This window comes from Camelus ferus, chromosome 18 (genome assembly GCF_009834535.1).
Source record: "Camelus ferus isolate YT-003-E chromosome 18, BCGSAC_Cfer_1.0, whole genome shotgun sequence".
Taxonomy (NCBI): Eukaryota; Metazoa; Chordata; class Mammalia; order Artiodactyla; family Camelidae; genus Camelus; species Camelus ferus.
The window spans coordinates 30,107,294-30,125,634 of record NC_045713.1 but is presented as its reverse complement, the minus strand read 5'-3'; the positions used below and the strand labels follow the sequence as shown (position 1 = coordinate 30,125,634).

General features: G+C 36.7%; 1 protein-coding gene across 7 annotated transcripts in view; it reads left to right on the top strand.

Moving 5' to 3' along the window:
• Positions 1–18,341, top strand: part of TNRC6A (trinucleotide repeat containing adaptor 6A) — a 175,993-nt gene that overhangs the window by 112,642 nt on the left and 45,010 nt on the right. For 5 of the 7 annotated variants that reach the window (XM_032460841.1, XM_032460843.1, XM_032460845.1 and 2 more), the window contains one exon: positions 17,806–18,183. The exons of the other annotated variants lie outside the window; for them this stretch is intronic. In XM_032460841.1, the coding sequence (XP_032316732.1) occupies positions 17,806–18,183 (378 nt within the window). The remainder of the gene's footprint in view (positions 1–17,805; positions 18,184–18,341) is intronic. 7 annotated transcript variants of the gene reach the window in all.

Genomic DNA, 18,341 nt, shown 5'->3' with positions numbered 1-18,341 from the left:
ATAGTGTATATTATCACTTTAAAAATACACTGTCCCAAGACCTCCCTTAACAGCTGTCTTCCTAGGATAAACACCACTTCCTAGCGTACTCCCTTGATTTGAATTTTTGAGCACATGTACCTTTTCCTTCAGTTTTCCACCCAAAAGTCTTCTTGTCTAGAGCTGCCTCCAGGACTTTGTTCTTTGTTCTCTGTACACTACTGCCCCCACTCCTCCTTGTAGGCAGACGCGGACATCCATTCCGTAGCATCACTGAGGATGGTGGACTGCTAACCTTGTGGTCAGGTTGAACAGCCCCCAGTGCGTGCCACGCAAAAGACTTCAGGGTAGTAAGGAGACAGGAACCTAATTCCGCTCAGATCCTGCGTCAGGAGTTCTTCGCCCTCCCAGGAGTTGACTACCTGGTAATGAAAGGTATAGGGCTCTCAGACGCTGAACTTGTTAGGCCTGAGGATTCTGAAGTTTTACTTAAGCTATACCAAAAGTATAATCTCTGCATTTGGTTGATACCTGTAGGCAAAACTGCCTGCTTTTACTAGAGGTCAGCATTGGTTAAGGTAACATTTATTAGGTGCGGTTGTGTAAGAGTGAAAAAGAACAGTCATAGTTCATATTTTACTGGAGAAAGAGTGTCAGTGGAGGGATGTACCCAAACACAATGTGGTACAGTGCGATTTGGTTAAAGGTGCCTGAGTTGTCTTCAGAGCACAGAGGAACAATAATTAGCCTAACACAGCGGATTAGGGAAGACCTCCTTAAGATTGTGAGTCTTAAAAGATGAAACAGCCAGTCGAAGAAAGAATGAAATGGCAACAGGATCAGCTGATTGAAGGCACAGGGACAAGAAATAATGTGGTGTTATATGCAATGGTGGTATTCCTAGAGCATTAAGTACCCAGTGATAAATGGGCAGCATTGAAGGGTTTTTCTGAAGGAGATAGGTAGGGGCCAGGGCCTTATATGCTATGTGTACCAAGGAGCTCAGACCTTTATAGGCAACTAGGAGTCACTGAAGAGCTTGAGTAGAGGGTAGAATCATTTGGTTTTTCATTCTTTTTTTTAAAAAAATCTGTCAGTCACTTACATGGATAGTGTTGGTTGAAAGATGGAGCTAACAGAACAAAAATACTGAGCAGAGGAGGCAAGTGGACAAGGAGAGGGAATATTCAGAGAATGAGTATGGGGGTATTGCAGGGAAGTGGCAGAAGATAATAGGCCTGGAGGTAGGGGGAACCAGAGGGCTTCATGCTAGTTAGATTGGAGAGCCGGCAAAGGTTTTTGCATTTAGAGGTCATGGTCATAAGCTGCACTTTAGGAACCAAATAGAAGCAGTACCAGAGAGGGAAGAGAAGGAACAGAGAGGGTAATGAGGACTTGAATGGAGGTCTTGGCAGTAGAGGTAAGAGATGGATGACAGATGTGTGAGGATTGGCAACTGATGAGATCAGAAGAGGAATTGAAGGTGATATTCTGGCTGAGTCTGGGTGTCTATGAAAGTTATAGGGGCATGGAATGATGTAGGAAGTAACACTGTCAAATTGATTTAGTAGGCACATGACCAAATTAATTTTCTTAAAACTCCACTTTACTCACGTCACTCTCCTGGATAGGAATGTTAAGTTGTTCCTGTGACTTGGCTTCAAAACCAAACTCCTCTGGTTAGCTTTTAAGGCCCTCTTTAGTATGACCTCCCATAATCTAAGCAGCTTGTTTCCCATCCATCATTCCTTTATACTTTTCAGATCATTCTTATCTTTTTCGTGTTTATTTCTGTTTCTTTTTGATCCCAACTTCTTGGCTAAGGATGCCTTTCAGAACTCGTCTTCTAAGGGATCCCTCCAACTGCCGTTGATCCCCGTCTTTCTGATTTCTTAGGATGTTGTGATGCATGTTGGACTGGGGCACTCAGTTCTGGTCTGTCTTAGATTTTTGACTGGTCCATGGATATTTGTTTCTTCAGCATAATCTTTGAGTACCTACTGTTTATATCCTTTCCAAATCATTCTTTTACATCCATATATTAAAATATGAGCATATTTGAATCTTCTTGTTTTCAGATTTTCCACAGTTCTGAGAATGTTAGGCTGAGTATATGAAAGTCACTTCAAAATGCCTCGTGTTGTTTTATCAACTATTTTACTTCATCCTTTTTTTTTTTTTTTTTTTTTTTAGATGGCAGCTCCCTTCATACTTGGTCATGCTTATTCTGATTCACGAAAATGTATTTATTTTCATGGTGTGTATAGTACCTGTGTGATGTTTAGGGTTTTGGCCTCAGTGATTAGATTACAAATTGGAGGCTTATGGGACGGGTTCAGTCCACACAGTTGTTTTTTACTAAACTTTATTTTGTAATAATTTATGATTACAACAATTTGAAAAGATAGAATAGAGAGTTCCCATATAGACCTCACCCCGTTCCCTATTATTAACATCTTACGTTTCTGTGGTACATTTGTCGAAACTAAGAAACTAACATGCGTTGGTATTACTGAACTCCAGTTCTTCCATTAACTTTTTTCTGTTCTAGGATCCAGTGCAAGATAATTTGTTTTGTTGTCATGTCTCCCCAATCTCCTATGGTCTCCACACGGTGTTTTTATTCTTGTTCTTTAAATATAATTGATGCCAGCATCTAAAAATCAGGGAAATTCACTTGATTCAGAATCATAGTTTATACTGTCAACATCATTTTTGTCTTTCTGTATTATAGTCAGTATAAAGCCTAGGTATAGTCCCATGTGACTGTTAAGGACTTGAAATGTGGCTAATGTGACTGAGGAATGCATTTGTAATTTTATTGGACCACATAGCTCTAGAGCCTTCTTGTTGTTAAGAGTCAAGATTTTAGTGCTCAGACTGAGCATAACTGGTTAGGTTCAGCACTCCCTGTAGAGTTCTACCTTAATGGGCTGTTTCTTTTCTGAGGCTACTGCCATTCCTGATTAAATGATACCTACTGATGTTTCTGTCATTCAGTGATGAAACTGTTCTTGTAAAAGTTGGATTTTTGTAAAGTATCATAAGTTGAAGTAAATTATTGACCAGTTTATATGAAGACACTTTGATGTTTATTTCTTTGTGCAGTGGACTCATGCTTCATCTGATAAAAATGTGGACCAGTATGATGAGTGACACAATGAAATTGTTGAAAATTTTATTCTTGTGATTTGAACTTTGAAAAACTATAAGGAGCATAACTACTTGAATGTTAGAATAGAATATTTGAAACACCTTTTAAAAATATATATATTATGAGTATGTCTTTGTAACAGTAGGGGAGTGAAATGTTGAAAAATTTATGGTGAGATATAAGAATAGGTGGATAAATTTTAAGATGCCCTTTGACCTTGTGTATTGTTAAGGCAAGGAAGGAGTGGTTGGGAACTCCATCAAGATTAATAGTCATTTTTTAAAAAACAGCTTTTCAGTTCTAACAGTGGCTTGTTTTGGAAGCATACTGATTGTACATTCCTTGCAAAAGAAGAAGCACTGTTAACTTTTGACAGCTAATATTTATTTTTCAATATACCCATTGGTTGATCAATCGATCAATTGATTGATCATGCCAGTGCTTTTTTCAGGTGATTTCATAAGCAAGCTGTATTTCAGAGAATAACAAACCCTAGAGCTCCTTAAGGAGATGAGGGGAGCCTGGCATGGAAGCAGGAATAGAGAGAGTGTGATACAGAGTTTTTGTTTTCTGCTGATTACACAGGGAAGCATAGTTTATTACTGCTGTTCTCTTTCTGGATTAATTAAAAACTCATGAAAACTGAATCAACATTTACAGCACAGTTTTGTTCCTGCCACAATTAGAAACCATTATTCTTACTCACTTCTGGCCTTACTATTTGTTCTTCTGTCAGACACAATTTCAGTACTTAAATCCATTGATCTAGAGAATTATCAGAAAATTCAATTCAAGAGCTGTTAAATCAGCTGCATGTCAAATCATGCTGGAGACATCATGATAGCAAACTCTGAGCACTTCCTTTGCTGCATGCACTGTGCGTTATATTTACTTCACTTAATCAAGGAGGTACTCTAAATAATGCATAGGTACCGGTGATTCAGAACACTGTACTCGAGCAGCTTTTTGGGAAATGTGTGGGGACTCGGGAAAAGGGCCAGGGCAGCAGGCAGGGAACTGTGAGACTTCATGGCGGTGGATTTTTTAAAATGACTAATACAGGAATAGGGCTTCATCAGTGTGCACCAGCACAGTGTAATAGTCCCTTCAGCAGCTCTCTGAGGGCAGTTCTGTCACCACTTACAGGTGAGACTGGGGCTAAGAAAAGCTAAGTAACTTGCTTGTTGGTTGTGCAGCTGATTAGTTCCTGAGTCAGGGTTTGACGGCTAACTCCACTGGGCTGTACCTGCTTCTTTTTCTTTGAAAACAGCCATGTAATTAGTTAGTTACACGGAAGACAAAATAGGGGGGGCTACGCCATTGCCCATGCTTTAATAATATTCAGTGAATGAACTAAAACAATACATATTTTAAAAATATTCCAGAAAGATCTTTTAACAGATGTTATGGTATTTCCCTTTTGACTGAGCACAAAGAAATAAATAAAAAACTGTTTTATCAGCATCATTTTTTGAATCAGGAAAGATTTGACAACTTCTTGATGTTTGACATGGTCAGCTTTTCAAGAACTGTTTAACATTCATGAGATATTTATTGTGTGCTGACCCTGTTTCATGCACTGTTGTGGTCGTTGTGGCGCGTGAACAAAACAGACTCGTAAGTCCTTGTCCCCTCGGTGCTTCCGTTCTCATCTTTGTTTTAGTTTGGTAAAGGTAGATGTATTTACATGTGGTCTCAGCTTACCACTCTGTTTTCTCCATGAGATCTTAAGTTTCTCAATCACAAAACCTCCTACAATAATGAAATTAAGGAACTTCAGTGGATTCACAAAGGATTACTGTACTGCATAGGATTTTCAGAGGAGAAAGCTGAGGGATTGTGACTTGAAGCACGTTGCCTAACCTTGTTCACATAATGGCACATGTAGGAAATGACATTTGTGGGGCTGTTAGGGTAAACAGAAGTGGCTGGCTCACACTGAAGATGACAGTCCCAGTGGAGTCTGGTCACCCAGACCCTGAAGTGAGATGTCCCTCAGCGCACTTGTAACCTATTTCTGTCACATAGGTTGGCAGGTTCTGCTATTAGAACTGGGGCTCGGTTCAGTGTTTTTCTCCACGGTATGCATAGTAGAAACATGACTTTTGTACTACAGATAGGTATTAAGTAATATTTGGAAGACCAGGTCCTGATTTCAAATGTGCCGTGATGGTACTTTGGCTTTATGAGAGATTTTGAAGGCAAATGTTTGATCTCTTTGAAGAAGCAGAGGTTCTTACTTGTTAAGAATTTACTAATGGCTAATGTGTTTCTTTCTATGAAGATGTTTTTGAGCTGTGTAACAGGGAAGATTTGTAGCTATGCACTAACAGGAGGGGGGAAAATGACCTATTTCCATGGGAAGTAGTCAGTAAAATTATTTTTAAGTATATCAGAGTTAAAATTTTTCCTGTTCTCCTATTGAGAAAAGAAAATGATTTATATAGATTTATACATGTAAATCTAGATTTATGTACTCAACGAGGTTATGAAGAATGCTAAGGAGCCGTTTTTGTTTTAGGTAAGAACTATTTCATTTCTACTAAATGTAGATGTGTTTGCTTATAAGTAATAAATTACTAAAATAAGTAGAAATGAAGAGGGAAGGGTATACAGCTCAGTGGTATAGTGCATGCTTAGCATGCACAAGATCCTGGGTTCGGTCCCCAGTACCTCCATTAAAAATAAATAAATAAAACCCCCCCCCCAAAAAAAGGAAAGATTTTGTGATTTCAGATGTTTATGATGAAGCTGGAGCAAGACAAAGGAGACAGGAAATAGAAAGGAGAAAAGCAGAGGTTAATGCAGTTAATAGAGTAAACTGTTGTCAGAAACCAGACTTGGAGACTGGTGAGCCCATAGTTGTTGGAGGCTTGTGGGAGTGTCCTGGGGTTGTGTCTTGAGCCTTGAGATATATTCTACCTTGGCAACAATTAGGTCTTCAGTTTCAAAGAAAGCAAGCAAATCAGGAGTCTTCTGGTTTAAATTTTGAAGTAGAAATCAGGATGGATTAGCAGGAATAGCTTTATCAGTTATAACCAGGTAGGAGAAAGCTCCAGAGTAGGAAAAACACATGATATATCATAACTTCACTTTCATATACTTGTAATTCTATTAAGAATAGTAGCTGTGCTTCAGAATGCCTGCTGAGTGAGAGCCTCTCGGTGCTGTAGCCTCAGAGCAAGTGCGCCTGATAAAGTGGTACTTAAAAAGGCAGCATTTTTCCAGAAGCAAAAAGTGCTGGATCATATACTAAAGATAATGTTGGAATTTTAGCATAAACATAACATAGTGGCTAGAAGTCCAGGCTTGTGAGTCAGAAAAACTTGGATTTGAATACTGCCATTGTAGTTCTTATGTCTATGACCCTGAGCAAGTGCCCTAACCTCTGTCAGCTTGACTCTTAAAAGGATATAATCCAGGCTACTTAATTTGGGGATGAAGTGACATATAGAACGTAAATCACTGGAGCTGGAGAGTAGTAGATGCAGAATATGTAATAGATAACTTATTATTTTAGATACCGGTTAGAAAAAATTATAAATTTTGTAGCTTTCAAAGTCGTTAAGCCAGAATTAGTCATTCCTGTATTTTTGGAGAGTTTGATTTTGCTCTTACAAATCAGATGCAAATTTATGCTAGGAGGAACATTGATTTGGGGGTCAGATTTAGTTTTAAATTTTAGCTCTGTTTAATCATGGGCAGCCTTCTTCTGAGCCTTAGTTGCCTTATTGGTAAAATTGAAATAACTCAAATGCATAGAATCATGGTGGGGATAGAGAGATATTAGGTAAATTGCCTAGAATCCAGCTGATACGTGGTAAATTTTAACTTCCACGACTGTGGTTTTGCAGTATCCTAGCAACCTTTCAGTCCCTTGAAACAACATACTAGCCATTTCCCCAGTCATTTCAGAGTTCCTCCTCACCCAGACGATGACTTGCTTTTTCCTCTCATTAAAGTAGAACCCAACCCAGCATGTGTGAATCACAGTGCAGTGTCTCTGCTATAGCGCAAGGAGTATGTCTTGCAGCATGAGAATGGGATATGTTATCTTTAAAATTTTTGTCAGGCCAAAATTCGTATTTTATTGTTTTGGTATATTTATTTCTTTATTGGTAAAATGGGATGTCATATGTTTAATTACTTGTACTTTTTTGCTCTTATGAATTGCCCATTCTTCTCTGCCCATTTACCTCCTGGGCCTAGAGTTTTTGTTATCTATTTACATGAGCTTTTTATATAATAAGCTCATTGACGTTCCATCTGATGTGTTTGACACAAATATTTCTAAGATTATGGACTGTATCATATGTTTGAGTCTGAGGATAAAATGCCAGGCAGAAATATCTAAATGTCAAACCCTATAGGAGATAAGTATGCAGAAGATGCAAAAATATGTTCAGAAACAGGAAAGCAGAATTAAGTGACGTTTATATTCTTAGCTTAAACTCTGGTCCTAAACTCCAGTGACTCTGTTGAATGCTTTCCTATGTTAGGCTTAGCCTTAACCCAAAACAGTACCTTTTTCCCTTTGGTTAGGGAAAATTGGGGTGGGACATGGGAGGGGAGGGAATGGATCCCTTTAACTTGTTCCAAAGGAGAGATATTTTCCAGTTTGCCTTTTAATTTGAAATAAACACACACACACACACACACACACCCCCTTGAAAAAATAAAAAAAATTTATTTTAAAGCTGCATAATTTTATTTGCTCAAACTTAACAATTTTGAACTTTTTTATTTCTTGACCTATTTTTATGGTGAGAAAACCTACCATTTCCAGATTTTAGAAAAAGTTTTGCCTGTATTTTCTAAAAGCTTTTAAAAAATTCAGCATAGTATAGTGTTAGCTGTTTATCTGAACTTCATTTTTATATATTTGGAACTTTTATCTAATTAAAAAAATCAGCTATTCGTTCTGTATTTCTTAAATAATTTGTATCTCAGTGATTTATGACAATTCCTTTATTATATACTTTTGTTACCCTTCTTAATTTTTTTTTTTAATTTCAATGTGTTTATGTTTGGGACTGTTTTTGTTGTCCCTGTCACTAACTTCTGGTTGAATTGTTAGGTATTATCTTTTTTAGAGTCAAATGGAAGTCAGAAGTCTTCTGGATGTTGGTACAGTGTATAGTAGAATAGTTTTCCAGGTTTACTTGGACAGGAGAACCACATGTGATACTTGTTTTTTAAAAAGAGACTGAGTTATTTAGTAGATTTGTGAGGCTTAAAGAATTTGTTCTGTTTTGTTTTGTTTTAAACAAGGGCCCTATGGCCCTTGTAATTAAATAAATTTGGGGATCACTTGTAGAATTGTTAAGTTATGAAAAAGAGACTTGAGGGCGATCTTACTTTTTTTTTCTTTTAAAGCATGTGCCTCTGCAAAAAAATAGATCTTTCATCATCCCACTTTTCTGCATCTCATGTATTTGGACAAGATTTGATGGACAGATTAACCAAAGATCTTGGAAATACCACAATGTAAACATTGTGTGGGTATCCTCTGTTTCTTAAAGAAGAGCTGCGCGTTAGAACACCTTGCCTCAGGTTATTTTGCTGAAGAGCAGAATTGTTAATAGGGTGGTTTCACCCAGAATTTCATTAATGAAGCTCGGCAAAATACTTTATTCAGTGATCTAAACCTGAAGGATTGCAGAGAGACAAATCAGCTATGTTTCTCTTTGTGTTGGCAATTTGAGATGGGAGATTTGGGGTAGGATGAGGTCCTTGAAGCAGAGTCAGGTGCCTCCCTAAGACCCAGGAAAAAGTGTATTTCTGATTTTTCTATGATTTTGAAGTGAATTAAAACTAAGTGAATTCAATTTAATGTCTTTTAAATTTGATATCTAATTTTGAACTGATTGTGTGTATCTTGCTGCTTGGTATTTTTTCTTTCTTAGGCACTTTTAAACAAATACTAAGATTTGCTTGTACCTGTATAAAATATAAATACAGTTTGTTACAATTCACATTGGTTTTTAAGTCTTATCTTTAAAGTTCTCAAACATCTATGCAATCTGACTTGCTAAGGTTTAGCAGGATGGATTGTCAAGGATTTAGGTATTTAGCAGATTGACTAGTGGCACTTAAAACTGCAGCGATTTATCCAAAATGAAAATTATAGCACTGTGTCTGTATCAACTTAAAAGCTGGGCTTCCCCCTCTGTGCCTTTCAGCATCCCAGAACAGGGAATGTATATTATACAAGGGAAGTATATTACTAAGTCGTCTAGTGTGCGTAGTAATGATAGCAAGAAGAGGATTTTTATACTGGTACATTTGGCCACGTTTTAAATAAATTTGAGTTAGAAGCTCATCTTAATTGAATAGAACTGCTCTTTTTTCAACCAGCTGTTTCTTTCCCCTCCTGCCTATCACCCTCTTAAAATATAAGAAGGTGGAATTCAAGTTTTTGGGCCTCAAATACAGGGGAAGTTGGCAAGTAGTACTTCTGTGGCGGGTGAATGGTGCTGCTCCTTTCCTCCATTTTCTCCTGAAAGCTGCAGAATGGGAATGCAACAAAAGTTGGAAACCTTTCTTTGGACTTTCTTAGTATAGAGAATTTTCTAATCTGCTTTGAAGTTTTCATCAGGTTTGTGCCTTTTAAAAATCTTGCCCCTCAGTGTGATAATGCTGTTGCTATTCATCAGGAAAGATGGAAGAATGGATTCTACCCATACTTGTTGTGCATTCCTTCTGAACGTGAGGCACAGATTCTTTAAAGTGAATACTATTTTCACTACAAAGCTACCTCGTTTTTTCAGCACAGCAGCTGGAATGATTGATTAGAGAATTTAAGCTTAAAGAGATTATAATTACATATTGGAAACATTAATAAGAAGAGAGATAAATATTTATGATGTTGCCTGATAAACAGTTACAATAAAGATTTTAAAGACTGTTTATCCATGCATGACACTAATTTTTTAAAAATATCATTGAACAGTTTTGTTTTCTGAAGTGCTTTCATTGGTACATGCCATCTTGTCTTCAAAGATCTTGACTTTTATTTTTTTGTTGTAATGATAGTGTTGAGATTATAAATAGTAATTCTAGATGAACTTAAAATTTTCCCCAAACACTCTGTATTCTGTGTATACTTAGTAAGAATTCAAGTGCAAATCTATATGTGTTTTTTTATTTTCTGGAGGGCAATTTGATATTTCATTCTACTGAAGTGAAACCATGTCTTAAAATGGCATTTTGTGTACTATGCTGATTATTTATGCCATTAATTTTAGAAGATTTACAGTGTAGCCGATATGAAAACTATTATGCAAACTAAATTGTAGACTTCAGAAGGCTAATAAAGGAAGGTCTTGGGGTATTAAGGCATGGTAATTGATGTTTTGGGGAGTTTAATAGTAATACAAGAAGGCTGGTTTGTATTTAAGTTCATTCATTTTTTTCCCTGTATTTTTCTGATATGAATGTATTAAAATAGCATCTTAAATGTTACTTTAAAGAAACAAATATTAATTTAGAATAATTTTCACTATTAATGAATAAGAGTACCATAACAACATTTATTTTTACAAATTTAGAGCTTGATATATTTAGAACTTTGGATATTGAATTATCTCATCCTTCATTTTTTACTAGAATGTTAAAACAATTGCTATGGTATTTTTTTAATTAATAGGCTATTTTTTAGAACAGTTTTAGGTTTACAGAGTGAAAGGATATTTTTACAGAAGAAATATTAGGAAATGCATAAAAGTAGCAAAAATTAATTTACTTGGTATTGTTTCACAAAGTCTTGATCTGGAGTGCAGTTCAGGAAGATGTGGATTTAAATTCTTTGATTAATTTTCCTGTTCTCAAAAATTTAAAAAAATGTTTATTTCTGGGCCAATTTAAATTTGGCCTATCTCCTTTAAACTGCGAAAGACCATGACATGGACTATGTAAAATGTAAAAAGAAAAAATTGTAGTGGGTATGTATATTTTATACCAGCTGAATGAAATAATAATCCTGTAAAAATACTTTTCTGTTCATATGGATAATGGGATGTTACGGCTGATTAGGATGTTTTCCCACATTAATGATCGTATTAACTGAACTTATCTTGCTCTCTGGAAACTGGCTCGAGATTTCTTTTTAGAGCAGAGGTTTGTCACCTGTGAGTTGTTCTACAGCACACTACCCAACTGCCATCATTGCCCTTATTCTTTCTCTCTCTCTTGATCATTCTTTCTCCTGCCTCACTGGTTCTTGATTGTTCAGCCTCTTGAATGTTAGTGTTCCACAGTATTTCATTCTCAGTATCATTCTGAATTATTCTTCGGATTCAGTCATCTCATATATGCTGACAGTTCTTAAGTTGTTCATTCAACCTGTAGTTCTTGATGATGTGCTTGATGCTGGGAATGCCAGTGATAAAAGGAGGGGGAAAAAAAGAAAAAGAAAGAAACCAGCACTTAGAGAGCACATGCCCTGTAAGGAATGCATGAGAGTTTTACAGGAGTGGAGGAGGGGAAGTTGATTGTCATAAATAGCTTCTGGGATCTTGAATCTTGGGTTGGGGGTTGGGAGGGCGTTGGATTAATTGTTTCCTAGGAAAGGTAGTGGGCAAAAAGATCTGCACGAAAGGTATCAAGGCATTTTAGGCAAAAGGAGTATGAAAGAGCATGGTTCCTTTTGGAGAATTGCAGATAACTTGATGTAGAAGAGAAGGAAATGTGTACAGATGTTACAGGATATAAATCTGGAAAAGTGGCAGATAGGGGCCATGCTAAGGACTTTAGATTAATTCTGAGAGCACTTTAATAATAATTTAGATAACTTGGGGTAGAGAGATGATAGATTTTGAGAAAGGGTGAAAGAGAGGGTGGTGGGATCAACACTTAAGCCAAGGAGACCAGTTAGGAGGTTTTTGCAAGAATAAATTGATGAGGGCCTAAATCACACCGTGACATTGGAAATACAAGGATGCATATGAATTATATCGAGGAGATCTGTCGGACCTGTTGAGTGACTAGATCTGGAGGGATAGGGGAACTCTGAGGAAGACAGCCCTGTTTAGTAACCAGATGGTGAGGCCGTTTACTAACATAAACGACCTCTCATACTTCTGTGGCAGTTACAACTTATTTTTGGCATTATTTCTCTTCTTTAAGCCTTGCCATTTCTTATTCTACAACTTCCATGGCTTCTTTTTCTACCCGAAAAAGAATTCTAAATCCAGGGTTTTAGTTCAAACTTAATGAATTCTAGAACCATATTTTCAGCTGCATTCCTATAGCAGTGGTTTTCATAGTTTATATGGATTCCTGAGAGACTTCCTGAACCTTTCATGAGATCTACAAGCTCAGATCTGTTTTAAAAATAATAGAAAGACTTTATTCATCTTGTTCACATTTATTCTCTCATGAGTATATAGTAGAGTCTCCTAGAGGCTACATCATGTGCAAATCACACAGCACATTTGATGCAGACGTAAATAAGAGACTCCACCTGCCTTCTGTTAAGCCAGATATTAAAGAGATTTGCACAAAATGTAAAACAGTGCATGCTTCTTTCTTCCACTTTTGGAAAATAGTTGTTTTTCAAAAAACATTTATTTTAATATGTAAAGATATTTTTAATGAATTAATAAATATTTTAGAAATTTTCTGTTTAAATTTCTAGTATGTTGAATAGCTATAGATGTAACCCACATACACAAAAGATCTTTGGTGTTCTTGATAGTGCCCAAGATTTGAATCCAGCCTGTGCTGCTTTGTTCTGGAACAGTTTATGTAAGGTTGATATATGTTTCTTGAAGATTTTTATTTACATGTTCCCTGTAAAGTGTTCTGGGCTGAGAACTTTTTAGAGAGGTAACTCTTGGAGCATCTTTTCAATGTTTTCTGCTGTTACTATACTGTAGGATCCTTTACTCCTCTGTGAGCTCAGTTTGATAAATTATATTTTACAAAGCAGAGGCCAGAGAACTATGGCCTGCAGGTCACATCTGGTCCACTGCCTGTTCTTCTGTATGAAGTTTTGTTGGAACTCAGTCATACCCATTAATTTCCGTGCTGTCTATGGCCGTTTTTTTGGTGCTGCATTTAAAGTTGTCTTTTTATATTCCCAGTACTATTTATATTTCTTCTTTTCCTTCCTCCATTGTTTGGGATTACTAAAATTTTGTCTGATTTATTGGTAACAGTTAATGTTGGTGTTCCATCATATACTGTACTCTGCAGCAGTTTAGATAGCATTTGACTAACATACATGTTTCTTAAAAGTATGGTAGTTTTAAAAATATGAAAAATAATGCATGGTAGTATTAATCAAACTGTCTGATCCTGATGGATGATTTCTTAAATTTCTCCATTTCTTCTACGCAAATTAATCTAGTTTTCCTGCTTCTTCTGGGATCAGTGTTAAGTAATTCCCTCCAGTTTTTAAAATTACAGAGTTGAGCCTAAAGAAATATCTTAATTTTAGAAAATCACCTCATTTTTTTCCATTTTCTTTAAAAAATTTAATTTTTAAAATTTTTAACTAGTATTTTACTTTTTTCATAGAACCCTGCCTTGGATTTATTGGTTCACTTTTAAAGTCATTGGTTTCTACTTTTTCTTTACTGATTCCTTCTTTCTGCTTCTTTTAGTTTGATTTCTAACTTGAGTTGGTTGTTTGACATTCATTCTTATTTGTTGAGAATAATTAAGACTGAATTTTTCTTTGAGCACTGATTTAGCCGTATCTTAAAATTTATTAGGTATATTGTTTTCACTTTTATTTTTTTGCTAACCGTACAACTTTGGTATTTACTTCCTCTTCAACTCAAAATTTATTTAAGGCAGTTTTATTTGCTAGTGTTTTGGTATGATCGCACTGTAATCTAGAAATATTATCTGTATTCCTACTTTTTGTAATTGGTGTTTTCTTTAGTGCTGAATGGGGTGTGTGTGTGTGTGTGCACGCACATTTTTAATGACTGCTCCATGGGTGTTTGTCAAAAAAGTTGTTACCTGATTTCAAAGTATATGGTTTTACTCTTTTTCAGTTTTTCTCTTTTCTGTCTCTGTTTGGTTTACATGTTTTGACAGCAAGATTTGGTGTATAAAGATTCTTAACTGTTGATACCTTTTTAGTTGGTTTCTTTTATCGATATGCAAAATCTCTTTATAATGCTTTTCTCTTTGAACTTTAAAAGTCTGATATTAATATTGCTTTCTCCAAAATTTTGTTAGCATTTCTTGGTGGTATATCTGTCTCTGTATTTTACCCCCCAGTTTTCCTGTATTGTTTTGTTTCAGGAGTGATTTTTGCAAAGTATATTTTTTAAGTTTGTTTTTCTTTTCTTAACCCTGTTTAAAAAGCTTTTAATTAACTAGTGAATTTAACCTATTTGCATTTATTGTGATTACGGATACTTTGAGGCTTATGCTTGGCATCTGATTTTATATTTCATAGTAACCACAATTTTGAAATAATTCTCTTTACTGCATTCTCTGTGTCTGTTGAACAGATCAAGTTTTGTCATTTCCCCCCCCCTTTTTCCTCACTTCCAATGGTTTGGATATTTACTGACATAATTAATGGAGATTTTAACTACACATATATAGTAGCCAAAATTATTCAGTATTTTTTATCTGCTACCCAGCAACGCCACCCTTACCCCCCACACCTACATGCACTGTTAGCTTCTCGTTTACTCTTTACTACTACATCCCATGTTTACATCTGAGATTATTTAGTTAAGTTTTATAATCTGTAGTTACATGTCTAATGTTTTTACTGGTTGTTAGTGGTTTACTGGTTCTAGCTCTGGAAATGAGTATCTATCTCAGCTTTATTTACCCCATGGCACTTTATTGATAAGAAATACAGGAGTTCTTTCTATTTTTGAGGTAGGTGTGGGGTTGCTGGGTGACAGATGTAAATACTGCTTCTAAATTCCTGGTCACTTCTGAAATGGTATCAGAGTTCTTACCCATGTCTTCATGTAGGTCATTCACAGTGTTTGCATGTAGGTAATTCCTTGAATGCATTAAAGAGTACTTTCCTGTGGCTATCTCACATAAATAACATGTTGTTTGGGTATTAAATTGTTGTCAACATCTTACCGTTTTAGTAATAAAGTGGCAGACAAGCTTGCATTTTTGCAGTAGGTAACTGTACCATTTTAAGATTACATTAAATTGCCATATATCATGCTGAGCCCAGTACCAGGCATGTGAAAGATGAGTTAGAGTGTTAAATTCCTTATAATTTCATAAATACATTTACTTGATCTTCTTTTGGTTTCAGAGATATTTTAGAATATTCTAGTTCCTTATTTTCTTCATGACAAAGGAATATACATTATTGCTACATTCTGGGAACATAAAATTGTCTAGGAGACAAAATTTTCATAAAGTAATTAGACCTACAATGCACTTGGCCCAAATTATTAATAAGAGGTTTTCAGTTAACCTTCAAGAACAGAAAGGATTCCAGGCTGTGGATGGAATGTTTGTAATTTTTCCATGTAATTCCTTGTGAACTAAAATTTGTATTACTTTAGAAAAATCAAAATCAGATTTTAAAAAAGAAGAGGTCAAGATCATATATTAGAAAGTATCACTATTAGTGATGTAGACGAATTCCAGTTACTCTGAGAAAGAAGACAATAGTGAGGCTGTTACCTGTTAAAGGGAAGGAGGCCCTGGAGCTGAGGGCGTGTAAGAGGAAGTTAGTGGCTACTGGAAACAAGTGAAGTGACCAGCATTTATCACAGCATCATATACATGGCAGGCATTTGATAAATATTTCCTTTATTTGGGCCACAGTAATAGCTTCTGTTTACTGAGTATTTATATTACACTGGGTACTAGACCAAGACTGTACCACATAGACAAGGAAAAAAACACAGATAAAGTAGCTACAGTGCTGGGGCTGTTTAATTTCAGGTCTGGAACTCTTAACCGTTGAGCAGAGTTTTCTGTGTCCTTACGTGACCACATGGAGATGTATCACTTTATTTATCTGACGGTGGCATCTATGAAGATGCATCAAAATCTCACAGAAACATTAAACTGCTACAAAAGTATAAGGTGGTATTGTGCCAGTCATTAAAAAATAGACACTATACAGGCATATTTCAAGGATATTGTGAGTTTGGTTCCAGACCACTGTAATAAAGTGAGTGTGTGTGTGTGTGTGTGTGTGTGTGTGTGTATATACACACACAATTTTAAAAGCTAATAAAACTGCCACACACAAAACAGTAAAGTGAATATGGCAATAAAAGGTATCACAAAGTTTTTGGTTTCCCGGTGTATATAAAAGTTATGTTTACATTGTTCTGTAGTCTGTTAAGTGTTCTATAGCATTATGTCTAAAAAACACAATGTACACACCTTAATTTCAAAATACTTTATTGCTAAAAAATGCTAATCATCACCCGAGCCTTCTGCAAGTTACAGTCTTTTTATACGACTAATATGAAAGATGACTGATCACAGATCACCATAACAAATATAGTAACGAAAAAGTTTGAAATACTGTATCACCAAAATGTGAGACAGAGACACAAAGTGAGCCAGTGCTGTTGGAAAAAAATGGCGCTGACAGACTTGCTCAACGCAGGGTTGCCGCAAACCTTCAATTTGTTAAAAATGCAGTATCTTTGAAGTGCAATACAGTGAAGCACAATAAACTGAAGCACGCCTGTGTAGCCTTGTGTTTGGTGCTCTGTGAACATTAACATGCTCAACCTTAGGATAGCTCTGCGAGGCATAGGTGCTATCCTCGTTTCACAAAGGAGACCACAGGCTGAGTCAGGTTTACACGGCTTATCCAGAGACACAAAGCTTATTGAAGGCAGAGTTGGGATTGAAACCTGGGTCCATCTGGCAGCAAAAGTTCACATACCACGCTGCCTCTCAGTAGTTTTAAAGATTGGATGTATTTTCACTGGTTTAGAGCATTTTCATAAGTATGTTGATTTAATCTCTCGTAAGAGTTCACAGATTCAGTATAGTTTCTGTTTGTTCATACAGTAGACAGATGGCTATTTCTCAGGTTTGCTGAAGATAGGGCATCCAAGGTATTCTCCAGTTTTTATTAGTCTCATAGATTTCATTCTGTTATCTTTGGATTTACTTCCATATTCTGAGTTTGTCTCACTTGATTCAGATTTTACATGTGAATAACAAAAAAACATTGTTAGCTTTGCCTTTTTGTAAGGAAACTAGCAAATTATTTTCTACCCTTGTTTTTGTACTGTCTTTCAGAAATGAAAAAGTGACCAATCACATTAAGAACGAGGCAGGTTAAGAGTAGTTACCGGGGAACTGAGGATTGATTCTTTTAGGATTGCCAGAACTTGACTTGCTGCATTTGTTCTTTTAGTTACTGTGAGTTCCGCAGTTGTCTAATCAACGCTTGTTCTCTGATCAGGGATAATATGGGAAAGAGACGGTGAGCATGAGCTGTCATCCAGGCCAGGGAGTGCCGATGGTGTCCGTTCCCTTATTGGATAGGTAGTTACCAGAAGTAAAACTTTACTCTTGGCAGTGATCTTTCCCAAGAACACTTGAGCCTGCGAAGGAAGATACCCCTGCGCACTTAAAGCTTCTGCTCTTTTAGGATTGTTTTTCGTAGTGCCTTTTTACTTAGATGGCTTGCTACGGAGGTACACTTTACTGGCTAATCTTTTCCACCCCTTTTCTTTTGTTGGGATTAGTGCCAGAACAGATAAAGCCCAGTGTAAGCCAGCCTCAGCCTGCCAACTCTAATAACGGCACTTCCACAGCAACCAGCACTAATAATAATGCCAAGCGAGCCACAGCCAGCAGTCAGCAGCAGCCGCAACCGCCGCAGCAGCCACCGCCGCAGCCGCAGCCGCCGCCACAGGCCTTGCCTCGGCATCCTCGGGAGCTTCCGCCACGATTTCGCCACCAGGAGCATAAACAGCTTCTAAAGAGGGGTCAGCATTTTCCTGTCATAGCAGCAAACCTGGGATCTGCTGTTAAAGTGTTAAGCAGCCAGTCAGAAAGCAGTGCTTTAACAAACCAACAGCCACAAAATAACGGAGAGGTGCAGAACAGCCAAAACCAGTCAGGTGAGAGAAGGCCTTTCTTACGAGACTCCAACTACCATCATTAGCAGTGTAGCAAGTTTGTAAGTCCATGGCTTTTTGGTGATGTATTTGTATTCATCCGTATCTGGGTTGTAAGATAAGAATTCTATACAGGGAGTTATGAATCTTAAAATGTGTCC